A 20,010-nucleotide genomic window follows, 5' to 3' on the forward strand; every position below is an offset into this window, starting at 1 on the left:
TCAATTCATATTGAATACTAGATAAATCTTAAAACCAAGTATTCATTGAGCCCATAATGGAACTAAACCTTCTCATAACCCACAATGTAAAACACACATACAATATTCTGATCTGTAATACTATGATCTGACTACATTCATATATTCAAGCTTTCATTCATTAGTCCCCAAACCTCCACTTAAATCAGAATAGTATATTTACCATCTTCTAAGTGTAACCGTTATACTGTTCACTTGGATCATAACCTGAACTACCCTCTTCCCTTCCCTCTACCTAATCAAAGCGTCAAGCTCCACATACCTCATGAAGCTTACCATTGTCTTTCCAGCCCAGACCATCCCCTTCCTCTTTTGAATTCATAGCACTTACCACCATCATTCACTTGCAAAGTATATAATAAGCTACCTTGAATAACAGCTGACACAAATGTAAAGAACGCATTCTCTAGATTTAGACTGCCTCGCTGAATCTTGGTTCTACTCTTACTACGTGATCCTCCATGAGAAATTAATTAACCTATGTCTCTAGTTTCTTTATTTGTAAAACACAACTCATACATCCACCACCTCAGAGAGCAGTTTTTAAAATTAAAGATTTATTTATAGTTCTCAGCAATCACTTGATGTTTTCTATATAACTGAATAAAATACTGAATTTCCAATATCAAAAAGTAATATGAGAACGTACACAAGGACAAAAGGATTACACAATGATAAAAAAAACCAACTAAGTTAATTTTACTTTGGATAAAATTCCTAGTTGTGTTTAAATCTTTTAACCTTTTCCATGAAAACTTAATCTGTAAGGTACAAGATTCTAAAAAATGGAGCAGTATAGTGTGGGCTGAAAACAGAGGTATAACAGAAATCGGAATCCCAACTCTCCACTCCCATTACCTTCCTGTGCCGTCAGGGAACGAACTCCACAGACTCCAGTAGGAGACTAAGATTTAGCCTCTGAAGAAACTGAATCTGAGGTACAGTAGAGCTTAGATTAAGGCAAATGTACTGAAAACAGAATAATTAAGTCAAAGTCTACACACTCAAAAGTGTACTCAGCTTTGAAACATGTGCAGCAGGTCTGTACACTCCAGGAGGGAGATTTAGAGACTCTCCTCTAAAGAAGCCAAAAGGCTCCAAAGAAAAGACCAATAGGTAATGACACTATGGACTACCTAAAACAAAACCAGCTTCAGCATTACCAACTTATTCTTCAGTGAAGCTAATCAAGCCCTACTTAGAGTTTCCCATTTGGTTTTAGTGTCTGACTCTCACATATCAAAGAAAAGTCAAGAATCCCCAGACATTCGAGCAGGGATCAGAAAACTTTTTCTGTAAAGGACCAGACAGTAAATATTCTAGGCTTTATGGGCCACATATAGTCTCTGTACCATATTCTTATGTCTGCTTAAAATTCTTCTGAAAACAACCCTTTAAAAATGTTAAAAGCCATTCTCAGCTCCATAGCTATACAAAAACAGGATGCCAACTCAGGCCAGTATACAGTATAGTATCTTATGTAAAAACTCAGAGAAAATTTGCAAGGGGGAAAAGCAACTTGGAGAAAAGATAGATAGATAATACAGGTAGTAGAATAAGAAGTTATACAAATAACATGTACATATAAAAATATATGTGTTTTTATAGAGATTATCTATACATATGAGATACATCTACATTTCATAAAGATAAACAAAGATAAATTCATTTTTGAAACATGAACAGGATGCTATGAAAAGGAATGGTTACATAAGTTTTAAAAAATAAATCTGAAAGATAAAGTTGAGGGAAAGTTCCACCAAGAAAGGGTGATAAAACAAGATGACTGATCCAGGAGGTACAGTATCTGCCTAACAAAAGTGAGAGGGAGAAAGAAAATGGGGTAAGAGGATTACAGAAAGGAAGAAATTATCAAAGACATAGTACAAGATAATTTCCAAACTCAAAACTCACAAATTAAAAGAGCCTACCAAAAGTCTAGCACAAAGAATGAAAAAAGATTCCCAATAAGGTAAATGATCATAAACCTTCAAAAACCAGACAAATAAAGGAAGATTGTAAAAACTTTCTGAAAAGAAAAATAAAGAAAACAAGCCATATACAAAAGATTAAATATGACACCGTAGTTCTTGACAGAAACTTTTGCCATTGAGGACAATGGAGTTATGTCTTCAAAATTATGAAGAAAAATACTGACAACCTAGAATTGAATATCCAACTAAAATACCAATCAAATAAATGAAAGCACAGAATTAAGACACTTTCAAAACTGCAAAGTCTAAAACTGGTTACCTCACAGGCACACTTTGGCAGAAAGCTCCAAAACATTTAAACAAATCAAGAAAGAGGAAAAACACTGAATCCTGGAAATGGGAACTTAAACTTGGGAGAAGGCAAAGGGAATTCCTAGGATGACAACAAAAGTAAGTCCCAGGATGACAATTGTGTAAGAGGCCTGAAGGTCAACCAATCCAGATAAAAAGCCAGAGAAAGGGGGGTCTCCAGGAAGGGTCTCTCCATGGCAGGTGGGGGGAGGGAGGGAAGAGGAACTTACACAAGTTGTAAGTGACCTTGTGAAATAACTATGCTGAAAATCTAGTGGAATTAATACTAAATACAAGGAAAAAAATTTAAAAACTTAAAAAAATTGTTAATTAATTAAAAAATTGCCAAAGGAAGCAATAATACCTTACTTACTTACACAGCACTCACAAAGGAACAGTATTTACATAGGTATAATAATCACTGAATAAGGATTTTAGCAAAAATTATAAAGTAAGTACATTAAGAATATAAAGGAGAGAAAGCACAGAGGATGGCACAGTTTAAGAAAAATCCTCAACTACTATAAGTAATGAATTAAGAGTCGGTAGTATAATCATTATATTTAGAAACATAAAGATTTTTAAAAGCCCAAATAAACAGCTAAAACAGGACTAGGAAAAGTGGCAAGAGGATAGGGAAGGGGACTCTTAGTTTTTATTGTACTTTTAGCACTTTTTGTCTATATAAACAATGTGTGTATCTATATATATATGTAATTGAATAAAAGTTAACATTTTAGAAAATTCAATCTATAATTTTATAAAGTCTTGATCTACAATTTACCCCCCACTCTGGAAAAAAGTACATTACATCCTTGAATTTAACAGAACCTAAACCACACACAAATTCACATCACAGTGTAAAGCCCATATGCACTGAGATTATTTCCATGTCCTATGAATTAAAATATAGTAAAATGTTAATGAAGTTGAACATTAACCAACTATTAGAAATGTCTCCCATGCTTGTGAAGCACTATCATCATAAATCCTTAGGATTTCAATACGATCTAAGTCCTTCACTGGTAAAGATCTGATATACATATATACAGAACAGAACAAATATCTGACCTATTTTATAGAGAATAGGCAGCTTTTTTAAGAGTTATAAACTCTCTACAAAATTAAAAAATCTGAGTATTTTCCACCAATAACCCTTAACAGTTCATTCCTGGCCAAGAAGAGTTACACAAAGATTTGCTGAACCAACTGAAGTCTACTTTGGGATTTTATTTTGTAGACGCTTCTTTATGTTTCAGCTCAAAACTCAACTGCTTACTCTACCAAACTTTTAAAGCAATGTGTGTTTTATTCAGTTAATATATGAAAGACCCAAACAGTAGTACATGGTACTAGACTACATAAAAATCTCCTATAAAGAAGACATACTTTTGTTAGCATTAGACATATCAGAATATAAATCTGGCTTTTTTCAAGAGATAGAAGAGGTAAGTGTGCTGTGGTACCCCCAGTTAGTTCCTCACTAAGAACCATGGTAACTTTATTTTGAGATCACTTACAGAGACTTTCTGTACTGGCTAAGACAGTAGCAAAGTTTCTTATTGAGATACATCAAATTTCTCTAATACTTATATAACAGATTATTTTTAAATAAGTAAGAAAATCCTTTCATGCTCTAATCTTATAAACATGCTTATATTAACAACGTTATTTGTATAGGATAATAACAAACTACACCTGAAATACTATAGAAATGGCTTTCAAAATAAAATTTCTCTAAAAGTTATTTTCTTTAAATCTGATCTTTTTTCATAAATTGTCCACAATTTCCAAGTAAATTAGTTATTTTTAACACTTTTGTGATAAATACAACTTGATAATGTAAATAACATTATGGTAATACCAAAATTAGGCTTCTATATTTACAAACATGTATAATGACATACTTACTAGCATAAAACCATAACATTTATTTATTTATGAATGGAAATAATGACCAAGTACCTTCACTATGAGTAAATGCTTCCCACTACCTTTATCTCACTATTATTACTTTCATAGATCATTCTGTACATTAGACTATCCTAATTATTAAATTAGTAAATATTCAAAATTATAAATGCAGAATCATTGATGCAGAGTCATTTTCTTTTTCTTTTAACATTTTTTTCCCCTTGTTAATTAACCCCTCAGTCCTAGCTGAATAGATCATCTACTTTAAGTGCTAACTTACTTTGCTTTATATTATAAAATCTCAAACCCTAAAATAAAGAGAACATTAGGGGTGGAATAAATTTCTCTTCTCCCCCATGGCTGACATTTTAAAGTTTTAATTTAATGTTAGCAATTTTTCATAATTGTAATTATGCCATAATTTATAGATACAAATACAAAACTACAACAGAAAAGAAAAGTCAAGGACAGGTGGGAAGATTTACTCAATAGAAAGTATTTAAAATATATTTATCTTCAAGCAGGAGATAAGAGCTTTCAAACAATGAACAGGCTTAATATTTAGTTGTAAAATAGCTAGTTTCTCTCAGATCTAAAATAACTTTAATAATATACATGTATCAAAGCACTACTATGTTTTAATTAGGTTATAATTGCTTGCTTTAAAGACTTGATTCTCAGATTAAGAAAATGTCTATACCGTAATATTTTGAAATTGTTCAAAGATATTTTAACAATGCTCTTTCGAGAAGGAAAGAAATACAAAGAAATCATTCTGATAGGAAATGTTGTCAATTTTGTTGTCAACAGACAAATCTAATGTCTAGTATCCTAAGGAATAAACATCGAGGTTTTCACAGACATTTCTCAGTAACTTTTCTACAAAATGTGTGATGGATTATCTTTAAAAAATTGATCATGTTTCTACTCAACTTAAGAAATTTCCATGTAAACTGAAAGTTTTTCTACTCTGTGAAAGATTATAACCTTGTTTTTGTGACCATGAACAATTAAAAAAAAAAAAAAAACCCTAATTTTTTTCCTGTTCAAATGATTAAACCTCCTGTATCTATTTTTCCATAAGAACGGACAACCAAAATATTCAAAGCATTACACTTTGCATTCTCACTGCAAAGAAACCTAGAAACTATACCAAGAACCTGCTATAGTACAGCACTGAAAACTAACAATAAGTACATTAATCCTTACGACCTATCAAATAAAATCCTTTTAAAAATAATCTGATCCTGTCTTCCAATGTTAAAAAAAACAAATTTGGACAAATTTTAACTAAAACATTTTTCATATTTTCTTAGAGATGAAGGTTCAATTACTTTATTTTAGTTACAGAGAAAAGAAACAGAACCTCAAATTCTCTCAGATATAAGCCAAAAACTATTATGTAAGTTTAAAGCTGGTCCCACAGAAAAGTACAGCTAGCCTCAACCTAACTCGATTGTGGAAAGAAACAATAACCAAAGATTTTTGAAAGCAAAAACATAGCCTTTATTTAAAAGTAAAAGCAAACAAACAAAAACTATTAACTAATTTTCTGGATTGAAATAAAGCAACAATGAAGGTTATCCTTATATTTTTAGATTCAGAAGGAAAATTATTTCCTGGCTAAAAGAAAAAAAAAAGTCATTCTTAATTATAAATTGATGAACAAAAGTACAGTCCTGTTTCCCAAGTACGTTCCCTATGTAACGCTATGTTTCTGACCTGAAAGGTGAATAATTTGACAGCGTTAATGTCACAGAAGATCTCCAAAGGTCTGTTAAAGAACCAAGTTTTGACACAACATGCTATACACAAATTTTCAAAACAAAACAAGTACCTTGGCTCAGATTCAATAGCTTTGAGTGTTCCTTTCTCACTAGGAAACTTGGTTATCTTATGCAGTTCACTTCAGGGTTTAGTGTTTCATTTTTCTCATTAATCTAAAGCAGAACATTTTTGTAAAGAATACAGCAACTTAGAATCTTAAGGAATTCAGAAGAGGTGACTAAGTTATGCTACTTTGCTGTAGTCGTCTGTTTCCTACAACAAACAAATACAGCATTTAATGTGTAGACCTTTAATTTACAAAATTATATATAGAACTGAATATTTAACACAGTATATCTTAGAATTTATTTCAATTTAAACCATTCACAACTTTTTGTTTTGCATAAAATTTGCATGTCTGGCAAACAAGGCAAATGAAAAATTTAAAACATAGCCTTAAAAACATACATAATAGGGTTTTGTACCTTAAACCATCCACATTGTAAAATACAAGCACTGTGGAAATGTGACTAATGATCCAGTCCTTTAACCAAATATAATAGGACTACTGAGAAGCTTTATCATTCTTTGTAAAATAGCTTTCTTCTCACTCAAATTCACGTAACTGACTCAATATTACTCTGCAATACAGCTTATTCATAAAAAAAGATTCTTTTTTAAAAAATCCATCAATTGTAGAAATATTTTAATTTTTAAAAGTTTTACTTCCACCAAAGGATTTTCTACTCTGGATTTTCTGCAAGCACCATTTTTATTTCTGCTTTATTCATAAATGAAAATGATATGCTTCATATTATAAAATCAGTAGATATTTCTCCAATGATTCTAAGACTTTATGGGCCATCATACAGGGCAGACAAGTACTACAACGGCTCCATTGTCATTATAAGGCTTTCTTTATCCTGTATCTCCCATGTACCATGTAACTTGGCATAAATGGGATTGGAACACACAGATTTCAACAAATAGGTGGTTAGAATTACAAACAGGGAAGAACAGAGCTGAGAATTAGTTTGGGTCTAGGAGTAAGACTGGAAGTAGGTGTGACAGCTTAGATGCATGTAAAACTCAGCTGAAGAAAACAGAGCTAATAACAAGAGATGGATCAGTTTCAGGTTCCGGGGTTCAAGATTTTAGTGGCATACATTTTAAAAAGTCATACTTGTGCTTTTAAAACTTTCAAGATTTTGTAAAAATCATAACTGTTGTCCTACATAGGTATGACAAATAAAACTGACAGGGGGACAGAGGACCATAGAAATAAAATAATTTTTTTCCTCACTCTGAAATGAACCAATTGTTAAAGTTATATGTGTTTAATTTGGAGACCACTTTAACAAAGGACATTTTCATCAGTAACAACTGCAGAGAATTTCTAAATCAACTGATGTATGTGTGACCCTAGAATTAAGTGGAGCCATTGTCCTATGTAATCAATGGAGACATGTTTGACTAATAAGTAGGCATGTACAATAGGAAAATAAAGAGAATCTAGACAGAGGTCACTGCGGCTAGACTGTCCATAGCGTGTGAAAGGCATACCAGATATGTTATAATTGAGATAAAAGATAGGCTATAAACAGACTCCTTGGTGTTAATCTGGATATTGGGCATTTAATTCTGGTTTTCTGCATGCCACTGAAGGCAGTAGGTCATTTTTTCACATGCTACAAGTTTGAAGGAAAATCACGTACCCAAGCATATACACAATTCTACTTTCCTTCTTCTTCCCTACCCTCTTTGTGAAGGGTCAAAGTTGGCAGAAAACAGCTTGGATTCTAAAGCCCTTCACCACTTTCTGTCTTCTCTGGGATGGAGACACAGCCAGCTACTAGTTTCCCGCAGGGATGCTATTGTTTGGTGCCTTTCATGAGTGCACTGCTTAAAACTAAGCAGAGCCAGTTCAATGCTGCAGACTGTGTGGGACCTCTGCTCCCACATTATCAGGCATTACTGAGTGAAATAAAAGATAAAAATTTATTCACACAAACAGTAATCTGAGTAGCTATTAAGAAGTACATTTTTCTAATTTCTCTGCTACGTAGGTATCAAGGGCTGTATCACATTAAATAAAACTAAATATCAAAATATGCATTTCTACATAAATACTACTTTAACATCTTCTATACAAACTGTGAAGAAAATGAAGCAAAAACAAGAATATTCCAGAATGGACAATATTTCAGAGAACATGACAACTCAAAGTATGAAAAAAGTACCATGACATATATTCAGCTGGTGCTAATTATCAAGGTAAAATATTTTTAATGTCTTTCATATGACGTGATGTCTAGGGGTGGTCTTTATTCTGACTAAATGGTATTTTCACATATTTAACACTATAAAATGAAACAGTAATATTTTAAATGTCTGAACTTAATCTGCTTTTGAAGTAAGTACAACACTGAATATCTAGGGATGCTTCTCAACTGACATACATGATCAGTATTTCTACTCAGTACAATATAAACCTTGTGGAGATATCGACTCTTGAGACTTTGTTCTGGCTCTTCAAGTCTAAATTATAGCTAAATCAATCCAAAAGAGTCAATAGAGAGATAGCACAGTGGTGTTGAATGTCACATCATATCATATATTTCAAATGGTATCCATTTACAGCTTTAAAAGACATTTCAGCACTCTCTGGTTAAATATAAAAGATCTATGACATGCATTAGCTCAGCTTACTCCCAAAATCTGACTAAATAAACCACACAGGAAGGAAAGTAAAACTGTCCAAAACAAAGAATAGGAAACAGATGACAGGAGGAAAAAAAAAAATGTTCAAAAAAATTTTGGAAGACATTAAGTAGATGGACAAGCAGTTACTGATTTAGGTTTCAGTATAAGGGGGGAGAACTATGCTGGATCTACAAGGGGAGGAACCCAGTGAGGAGAAAGCCAATCCATTCATAACAGACCATACAAAAGTCAGGACTTGGAAACAGCAGGGACCTCTGAAGGCAGGCCTGCAGAATGGATGAAAACAGGTGACTAGTTGAATGTCTATATTGGTGTAATAAGACTTCCCAGATTGCCTGTCTTTTCTAATCACAGAGACTAGATGACAACCTTTCCCCAACTCTGGCAGAACCCATAAGAATTCATTTTTAAAGATGTTAAACCAGAGAATACTGGGCTTGGGAGTATCATGCAAAACTTAGGGTGACAATGAAGAGCTGAAAACAAAGGGCAATGAGAGAACTCAGACATGCATTTAAATTAATGCCAGCACACTGAATGGTGAGTCTTTGAGCCTTCCTCCCCAGTCAGCTATCTTAACACTGTTGTCAGACTTAAACCTCACAGATGGGAGAATGGACAATTCTCCTCCAGAGAAAATGATAGGCCCAACAACCAGCAGATGTTGATATTTAGAGGCTCCCCAAGGATACTGCTAGGTCTCCACTCAAACCATCCACTAAAAAGACCACCAATCAACAAGCTCCAGCCACTGGCACAAAACTTCCAATTTTTTAACACCTTCTCAAATATCAACAGATATTCAGAGAGCACAAGACATTCAAGAACAATCTTTAACATGATAGTGATTAAAGCAAAAAGAGGGGGAGACTCAGAAAATAAACACTTCAAGGTGCAATACTTAATATTCTTAGAAATAAAAAGATATTACACATCCATGACACAAGAGTGCTATAAAAATGAAATTTTCAAAAAAAGTTTTAATTTATAGAGAACTCAACAGAAGGATTAAGAGAGAAAATTAAGATAAAAATAAAGAAAATAGTATAAAATAAATGGAAAGGGAAGACATTTCCAGTTAAGAACAATAGAAATTATTTATCTGGCAGTCACTGTGGAAAACAGTATGGAGGTTCCTCAAAAAACTAAAATTAGAATTATCATATGATCCAGCATTTCCACTGTGGGTATATATCCAGAAAAAATAAAAACTCTAATTTGAGAAGAACATCCCAATGTTCACAGTAGCATCATTTACAACAGCCAAGATATGGAAGCAACCCAAGTGCCCCTCAACAGACGAATGGATAAAGATGTGGTGTACATACACACCCACACACACACAATGAAATATTACTTAGCCATAAAACAATGAAATGCTGCCATTTGCAGAATGGGATGGATCTAAAGAATATTATGTTTAGTGAAATAAGTCAAAGACACATACTGTAACATATTACTTGTATGTGATATGGGACTCTAAAAAATAATACAAATAAATGCATATGCAAAACAGAAACAGACTCACAGATATAGAAAACAAACTAGTGGTTACCAAAGGGGAGAAGGAAAGGAGAGGGGCAAATTTGGGGTATAGGATTAAAAGATAAAAACTACTATGTATAAAATAAATAAGCAAAAAGGGTATGTTGTATAGTACAGAGAATTACAACCATTATCTTGCAATAACTGTTAATGGAGGATAATCTGTAAAAATACTGAATCAACATATTATATACCTGAAACTAATATAATATTGTAAAACAACTATACTTCAATTTTTTAAAAAATGATGTATCTGAACTACTGAGGTTAAGAATTCTGTAGAAGAGTTTACCTTCTATATAACAATAGAAAACTGTTCACAGAGGGTAACAAGATACAATAATGCTTAGCTATAAATAATATTTCTATAGGTGCAACTAAAACCAAATACCAATTTAAGTAAAAAGTTGTCTCCTTACTATCTGGAAAGAATAGAAGTGAAGAAAATGAAGTGAGAGAAAGGTGCAATAATATCTAAAGTTAAAGAAATACCATCTTCACAAAATATTTAAACCTATGGCAGTAAATCTCAAATATAATACCTAAAAGAAGTAAAAGTGGCTCCTCTGTGACATGAGTCAGATGGAAAAGGAAAGGCAGGGAACCAGCAAGTCTTTCCATGTATTTCACTTTTTAAACTATTTACATCTACTCTGAAAACTTTTTCAACTAAATAAAGAGAATTTCAACAAAGAAAAATCCTCCAATGATTTAAAATCCTTTTTAAATCAGAAAGATCTAATGGTGTTAGCTGCAAAAGGAAAGCAAATTCATAAATTAATATTAATGATGTTTTGAAGGATACATTGCAAAAGACAAAACAAGCAGGCACCAGATTAAGCTGATATTCATTTCCTGTGTGGGCTTCATAAAATTGTAGTAGACTTCAGTTACTAGATACACAACTGTAGCAGCCACTGTGAAATCCACCAGCCACTGGTATTCTGGAAAGTAATGCAATGCTGAAAAATAAAGGTTTAAGAAAGAAAGGTTTATTTAAACTTCAACAAACAGCTTAGGAAGATTTATCTATAATTAACTTCAAACATGCTAGACTTTATTCTGTTTGATGATTTGCAATGTGAGGTTTGCAAATATGAGAATCTAAAAATGCAGGAAACAGATCGAGAATGTTGGCATTCAAAACTAAATTTTAATACCCCATAAATTGAATAATTAAAATGAACCTGAAATGATTACCAAAAATTATTTAAATTGTTGTTAAAAATATATGATTGCAAAATGAGTGGGTATTCTCTTAGCTGATTAGCTTTTACAGAAATTATAAACCAGAAGATTTTTTTTTTTTTAAAAAGACTCTGCACTATAATCCTTTAGATTTAGAATACAATTTGATATCAAATACTACAGATTTACTTTTTTTCCTTTCTGTGAATCAAGAGAGTTGAACTTTATGTTACAGTATTAACCGCACTAATGCAAGATTAGTAATTTTGTAACCTACTGCAGATTAAAATAATAAATTAAATATACTTTTTATTCTCTCTTCTACTACCTCAAGAAAAGCTGGTGAAACGCTTGTTGATTTTCCATAAAGACATACTCCAACAAACTATTCCATCCTTAGGGTTTATATTAAAATTAGCAATGTCTGAAAGTAAATATGATTCCATCTCCTTTTTCGTCTCAGATATTCTGGTTTACTTCTGCCAGAGAGTAGTCCAAAATATTAAAGTCATTTCTGTGGACCTCCATGTATCATGTACATAAACATCAATTCCTATACCCTCACTGGCACATAATAAAATGATCTACAATACTCTGAGAAATTTTTAGATGTACAATGTAATACTTGAGGATACTTTTTAAATCACATATTTACAGAAAAAAAAAGTTTTAAAAATAAAACACCATTCATAGTAAGACATATTTAAAATATCAAAACAAACTGACCAAATTTACATCTCTATGAGGTGACAGCAAAAATTCTAAATCCTTTTAAGATTGAATAAATTATTTATTTGCTTCCGCTTAACTTAACACTCTTAATTTGCCTCAAGTTATTTTAACTGCTTTAGCTTCTTTGTTGTAATAGACCTAATAGATTATAAATGCCAGTCTGAAAGATTTACCCTAAAATGGCTGCAGGACTCCTACCCTCTAGAACCCCTTCTACCCTCTAAAGATTAGCTTTTAAAATAACATTCTGTAAGGACAACAGAGAAATAGATGGAACAGACAGGCACATGTCTGTTTATCTAAAAGATTTTCAATTTCTATTAACAAAAGTTGAAGTGTTCTAATTTTCCATGCCTGCCCACACTCACATAGTATTTCTCCAGAGAACTCATTCACAGCAAATAGCCAAGTGACATTCTTTAAGAGGTTCTTATGATAGATAGCTAATACAAATTGAGAGACTTATAAGATAGTTATTGGAAATCAATAATAAATACATTCAATAAAAATATCATTTATACATATTCTTGGCTATGTATTTAACACAAGTATTATATTCTTCCTTCCGAATTCAATAATATAATTACATATGCGCCATTCAACAGAATATTGGAATCAAAAGAAAACAAAGTTCATCAACCCCAGTGGTTTGCATTAACCTCCTGAGAGTACCTCAGGTTCAAGCAGAAAACCTTCCACTTTTACCTAAACACACATACAAAGCATGCATTCATGGATGATTACATAAATATAAACATAAATAAAACATCTCCCTGCTCTTCTGATTAACTGGAATGCTCTTGATGTTAGGTGACCAGTTGTTTAACTACTACCAATTGCAATTAGTTCTCAAAAGTGTAAAAGTGAAACAAAATATTGAATAAGCTGAAGCCAACATTAGCCCTAACTTCCATTTTTGAAGTTCATTAAAATAGCCTAATTCTCACTAAAAGACTTTACCACATTCAATGTGTCACCCTGGTCAAGTTATTTAATTCCACTGTCTAATGAGTTTAAAAAAAAAAAAGTCAGTAAGAATTATGTACCGCATAGAATTGTGAGGATGAGTTAATACAAGTAAAGCACTTATAACAATGTCTTACAAGTATTCAGTTTAAATTATTATTAAAGTTAATTAGCTTATAATTATTCAATAAACATAAGTTATTAGTAAAAATAACAGAAATCTGTCTTAGGAATCAGGGAGCATGTATAAATGTTCTTATACAAGTAAGCACACATGTAGGATTAATAAAACAAATGTGACAATCAAAAAGTTCAAGTGCTCTTACATGTTTTAAATAGTGCATAAAAAAATAGTTTAAAAAAAAAAAGAGAATGAAATAACCAGTCTTAAAGACATTAGACAACTGATTTATCTTGTTCCTCACTGATATTTTCTAGTTCATCCTTTCCATATATATGAGATATACATATATATATATCATATACACAATCTTTGTAAATGGAGAATCAACTTTCAAATGTATTGAAGCCACTTTGTATAACAAAACAATTCTATATGAGATGCTAGATGAAATTATTACGGTTTTTCTGGGGTGGTGTGATTTAACCTAAGAAGGACCAAACTACATAATGATACTTTATACAATATTACCAAAGATTTTTTTTTAATGTGTTATTTTAATTACTCACTTACAATGTAAACCATTCATTCTCAAACTTGGTCAAAAAATCAGAACCACATGGAGGATTATTAAAAATACAAATTCCTAAAACCCACTCTAGATTTACTGAATCTCCAAGGGTAGGTATGAGGAACCCTCATTTTCAAAGAGCTGCTCAGGTGACTGTGATGAACAGCTAGGTCTGAAAACTTGTATTCTAAACAATATCACCTTATATGCCCTTCTCTTCTAGGATTTGAGTAACTTTGTATAAATTTCATTTTAAATGTAAAATCATTATAGTTACTATACAATTAAACACTCATATACAGGAAAAAACTGAATTTTACTTATTCAGAGATACTCAGTGGGTACAAGTAAATCTTGACTAAGTTTTCTATTCCCAAATTCATTATTCTTAAACCACTTTCATTTCTACTGAATGTGACTGGTTAAGTTGAATACTTGTAAATATAGGTAATTCAATACAAACACACAAATGCATTTCTTCAGGTAGAATTATAAAAGGAATAAACGAGCATAAATGGCAAAAAGTCCAAAATTTGAGATAATGAAAACTGACTGAAACTGTGTAATCAACTTGTATAAGTCAGCCTCTTCTGAAAAATGGAAAAAATAATGCTTACTACAAGTTAGGTAGATAGAAAGACAAATTCAATTCAAACAAAGTCACTGAGCTTCCAGGCTCTGAGAAAGATTTCATAGTCCATATAATGGATTTAATGATTAGAAAAACAGACAAAAAAATCTAACAACAATAAATAAAATGAAAGTACTTTCATTAGCATAATATAAAACTGAAATTTACAGAACATTTTACCTAGATTTCCCTTACCTAAAGTATCCACTTCTGTAACTGACTTTGTTTCTAGATGGAGATCAATATCCTTTGGAATGGTTAGTGGCTTACTTTCAATGTGACCATTATATTTCCTATAAAAATCAGACAAGTGACACAAAAAACAAGTTACCCTCACTGTTATTCAAGTGTTTGTATAAAACTAATGACAAATAAGGTTATAAATTTCACAGTGAAAAAAAGTTCTAATATTTCATGAAAAAGGAGGTAAGGCACTCAAAAGCAGTTTTTAAAGGGGGGACTACAAAATATAGATGTAAATTATTATGCGAATATACAGATTACCAGAGAAAGTTATCTAAATTAGTGAGAAGAATAAAACTTTGATTGCTAGTTTAGCATCTCACCCCATTTTTCCTGCTCTCTCTTCTACAGATTTACAGACAGCCTAATATTTCTTTCTTTAGGCAGAAGGGTTAAAGGAAATGAAGACAAAATGCATTTCAATTTAAAATTATACAAGTATACAAATACATATATATAGACAAACCTGAAGCTTTAAACAAGTCAGAGTTAAAAGTATATATATAAGATTTATGTGTATGAGAAATTCAGAAACTTGAAAGACTAACTCAGATTTGCTTTTATTAAGAATCACGAATGGAGGAAAATAACAGAATTCTTCAGGTACATGTGTATTAATCCCAAATTTAATTTTTAAAGGTAGTCAAAATATAAATTGAAAGTACAAAACTAAACTTCAGTAACAATAATTAAAACACCAAGACACAATTCTACATTTATTCCTGAATGAATATGAACTGAGAAAACCTCAGTAAAATTTTTAATTCATGTCAATAAATCAAATAATTATTGCTGCTAGAAACAAGATAGTGTTGTTAGTGCATCTTTTTGTAAAGTAAAGCATTTCCAACATATAAAAATTATTATAAAAATAAAATTACTCACTACAAGGCACATAATAAGAATTCAAATGTTTATAAAATGAAGACTATACTATGTAACTAAGTGTTGAACATGGTAGCTGTGAAAAGGCCCAAGTGGAATAAAAAGAAATGCAGAAACTAAAAACTAAGCTGGATTAAAATCCTGACTCTTACTAGTTATGTGAACTTGGGCAACTCATTTAACATCTTTGATCAAAAGCTTCATCATTAGTAAAATATAAATTAAATTAGTAACTAATATTCAGGATTATTGTGTGGATTAAATAAGACTGAAAAGTGTTTTGAAAATCGTAATATAAGGCAGGAATATTATATTAAAGAACATAACCACTGGAATACAGAGAAGGAGGGTTTACACTTAATATTACAATGAGCTTCAAGGTGTATTTGTAATATTAAGTGAAAAAGACAATGATAGCAAGATCAGAAGAGACAGTCTCTTCAAATTTCCAATTTCATGCCAAATAATCATTAATGCTTAAAGAATTTTTTTAGCACCTACAAAGCTATTAGCCCATGTTAATGTACCTTATATGACATACATGAGAAATTTGGTAACAATATGTTGTCACTATATTTTATAACATATTAGAATCACAGGTTCAGATCCCCAAAAGTCCTCCACAGCTAAGGAAACTAAGGCCCATTTAGAGAGGCTAATTAACACATACTTTCCTTGAAAATTCAACATAAAGAGCGATATAAAATTTAAGAGCTGGAAGAATCCTTCAAAATGACTATGTTTGGTTCTTCCAGTTCACAGATGAGGCTGCTGTGGTCCATTCAGTGAGTTTTATTAGCAGGCAGTTTTCTTCATAAACTGTAAATGTAATATTCAGCAACCTGAACAGAACCTAGGAAGTTATACTGTCCACCCCTTCTATTTAAAAAATGAGGAAATGGAAGGGGAAAAAAAGCAAATGAATCTGCTCAATATCATAATACTGAGTGACGGCAAATTCTGGAAAAGAATCCATACCAACTGGTATTTTTAAATGAGTTGCAGAGTAAAGACATGGGTTATGGGTCATCCTCCACTGAACCCCCATAACAATTCTTAAGTTAAATAATCACTTTAGTGTTTACATATTAGATTACTACATACTGGGTTTTCTTAAAGGGTGATTCAATGTTATTTGAGAGCATGGGTTTTAATCTCAGATTTATCAACTGTTTATGACATAATCAGTAAATGTTCCTTTAATCAAAGTATAAAAGTATATCTACAAAAGTTTTGTCAAATATTTAATGCCTTACAAATTTAACAACATAACTTACCTATCTTTTTTGCTTTTCCCTTTTTGCTGCTTTCCTGCAAGAATTCTTAATTCTTCTTCCGTAGGATGCTGATACCATCTCAAACTAAGAAAAAAGTAATTCTTTTAAATGAAGAAATAAAATCACCAGAATTTATTCATTTATTCTACAAATATTTACTCAATTTCCTATTTGTGAAGACACCGCAGGGAAATATCAGGTGAAAAATTCTAATCTGAAACAGATACTACTGCTTAAGCTTTAAAGGAGTTTAGATTGAAATCCAGCAAACACTTACCAAGCACTTACTAGATGCCAGACCCTGCAATGCTATTTGTAGGTATTTTTCTTACAACTGACAATGTACTAGTATATATTAAGGTCATACAGGCTTATTTTAACAATAAATGGCGTGAACTCATTAGAGGCAAGCTGGCAGAAGCACATTAGAATTCTCCACCCACTCTTTATTTACACCGAAGGAATTGATATTTCTTTTTAAAAGATAGTCCTTTGAATGCCCTCAAAACTGTAAAAGTCTTTCCTTTTCTTTCTCTCCTTTCTTTAATTTAACTGGAGAATTCTTAAACTTTATGTGTATAAGAATTAGAGTAAACTATTTATTTACAAAACCCTTTACTCTTGACTATATCAAACCTCCTTCAGTTAGGGCTCCAACAACCGAGTGTATTCACCTCCACCAATCAGTCAAAACATCCAAACAAGTCATTTATTCCTTCCTAAGAACCCACTTATTCATTCTCCATTTTGTGTCTCACCTGAATTTCGTATCTGCCAGCCACCTAATTTTGATATTTTGAGTTTTACCTTCAACATGCCCTTTCCACGTTATCATTAATTCCATTCTTTAACTCTTGAAATTCTAAATTTGCCTACTACCCTGCAAGGACCTTAGCTCAGACTATCTTCCTGTCTATCTCTGACTATGGCAAAACTCTAACTGGTCCCCGTGCCTGCTCCTGGACACTCTTCTAAATGCATTCTGATCCCATCTTTGTTTATTTTCCCATAATGCAAATTTTATCAAGGTATATGCCCACTCAAATCCTTCCCAAGACTCCTCACAAGGTCAAGTAGTGAGTAAGGCTTTGACCAAGGTCCTGTTGTTATAAAAAAGAAACAAACAGCTAGTATTGATAGACCCTCCAATTTTTCAACTGCAAAAATACAGTTTTTTTAATTGAAATACCCCAAGTTTTAAAAAATGCTACTACTGATCTGCTGTTTTTTAAAAATACTGCAGAACTGGGAATTTGAGTAATGCCTGGATATTCAATGATGTTAAGAAATTATTGTTAAAATTTTTTAGCTGTAATAATGGGATTACAGTAATTTTTTAAAATTTCATATAAAATATCTATGAATGAAATAATAGTATTTGCTACAAAATAACGTGGGGGGAGGAGAGATGAAGAGGCACAGAGATAAAACAAATTGGCCAACAGCTATTGTGATGAGTATGTAGTAGATGATTATATCTGTTGTATATTCATTATATTATTCTGTATACTCTTTGTATATGTTTGAAAGTTTCCATTAAAGCTAAAACACTCACTATAAGGCCACTATAAGGCCACATACAGGGTTTGTGACCTATTTTCACAGTCTTTCACAATCTGATTACTCTCTACTTCACCAGACTCACCTTCAAAAATTCCTTTTTTAAAAATGACCTTCTGCCTAAACTAAGTGACATTTCACTCCAAAAATCATTTCATCCCTTGGCATTTCTGCACATATTCTTCTCTCTACTGGTAAACAACTATGCCCCTACTAGCAAACTCCTAATTTACTTTTGACTGCTTATAAGGCAGTCTTTCTGTGGTGTAATAAAGAATATACCTGGTTACTGTCCCTACTTCTTGACACAGAGCTTCAAAAGTCCTTCTAAGTAATAAGAGAGTACTTTTGTTATGTTAATGTGGGGACTCACAGTGGATCTCCAGGTAGCTTCAGGATGGGGGCTGGTCACCAAAACTACCAACCATCAGAGTTGTAGCTTTCAGCCATCTGACCTCCAGGAAAGGGAAGTGGGTGGAAGACTGAGTTCAATCACGCAGCCAGTGATTTAAAATAATACCTACGTAATGAAACTCCATAAAACCTCTGGATACTGAAGCTCAGAGGAGCGTCCTAGGTGTTCAGTACACTGATGTGCCTGAAGGGTGACATGCCCTGACTCCACAGGAAGAGGGTATGAAATCTCCGCGCTCCTTCCTAAACTTCATCCTATGTGTAATCTTTACAAATAACTGTAATCATTGCACTTTCCTGAGTTCTAATGGTTCTAGTGAATTATTGAAGCTGAGGGGTTCATTAGAATGCCCTAATTTGTAGCCAGTAGCTGGTTGTCAAAAGTACAGGTGGCCCAGAGATTCCAAGAACTTGCTGGCATCTGAAGCCTGGGTATCCTTAAGGAGGACTTTTTCTTTAACCTATGGGGTCTATGCTAACCCCAGGTAGTTAGTCAAAACTGAATTGTGGTTGGCATCAGACCAGTTGGGTTAAAACTGAATATTCCCCAAGCTGAAAGACTCATGGAGTGAAGATTTTATGACTTACTTGTTTTCATATACATCAAAACTAGTACAGTTACTGGCATATAGTAAGTGCTCAAAAAAGACCACTGCATGAATTAAATTCTCCTCTTGGTTTAAGGGTTTTAAAATAAAATATGTTACCCATCCCAAGTTCCTTAAACTGTAATTAACATGGGTGAGGAGGCATGTCCTGAAATTTCGATTGAAGTCCACAGTTTTAACTTACAGTCAACTCTCGTTATTCGCGGTAGTTATGTTCTATAAAGTCGCCGCGAACACTGAACCATTTGCTCCTAGGGGAAATACAGGGTTAGGTTCCCACGAGCCTCTGGTCACAACATTTTCATCAGTTAATCAATATATAGTCTTGTTTTACGTGTGTTTATGTTTAAAGATACTGTATTTAAAATATACTGTTAATTCATTAATAATAAACGCATGGCCAACAGTGATATAACTCATGCTTGAATAAAGCTTATCTAATAACTGTAATCGTAAGTATGGTATTTTCCTGAGTTCTGTCAATATTAGTAGTGAATTTTCTCTAAGATACGTCACAGCCTTCTTGTGCTTAGGAACACT

General features: G+C 32.4%; 1 protein-coding gene across 5 annotated transcripts in view; it reads right to left on the bottom strand.

Moving 5' to 3' along the window:
* TMEM161B (transmembrane protein 161B) overlaps positions 1-20,010 on the bottom strand; it is a 66,478-nt gene that overhangs the window by 16,615 nt on the left and 29,853 nt on the right. For 4 of the 5 annotated variants that reach the window (XM_010992494.3, XM_010992493.3, XM_064482213.1 and 1 more), the window contains 3 exons: positions 16,889-16,972; positions 14,679-14,776; positions 11,080-11,236 (listed from right to left, as the gene is read on the bottom strand). In XM_010992494.3, coding sequence (XP_010990796.1) covers positions 11,080-11,144 — 65 coding nt within the window. In that variant the 5' untranslated portion in view covers positions 11,145-11,236; positions 14,679-14,776; positions 16,889-16,972. Of the gene's footprint in view, positions 1-897; positions 917-11,079; positions 11,237-14,678; positions 14,777-16,888; positions 16,973-20,010 lie in introns of those variants that run through there. The other variant, XM_031447858.2, reaches the window with a different exon arrangement.

Source organism: Camelus dromedarius, chromosome 3 (assembly GCF_036321535.1).
Source record: "Camelus dromedarius isolate mCamDro1 chromosome 3, mCamDro1.pat, whole genome shotgun sequence".
In the NCBI taxonomy this organism is placed as follows: Eukaryota; Metazoa; Chordata; class Mammalia; order Artiodactyla; family Camelidae; genus Camelus; species Camelus dromedarius.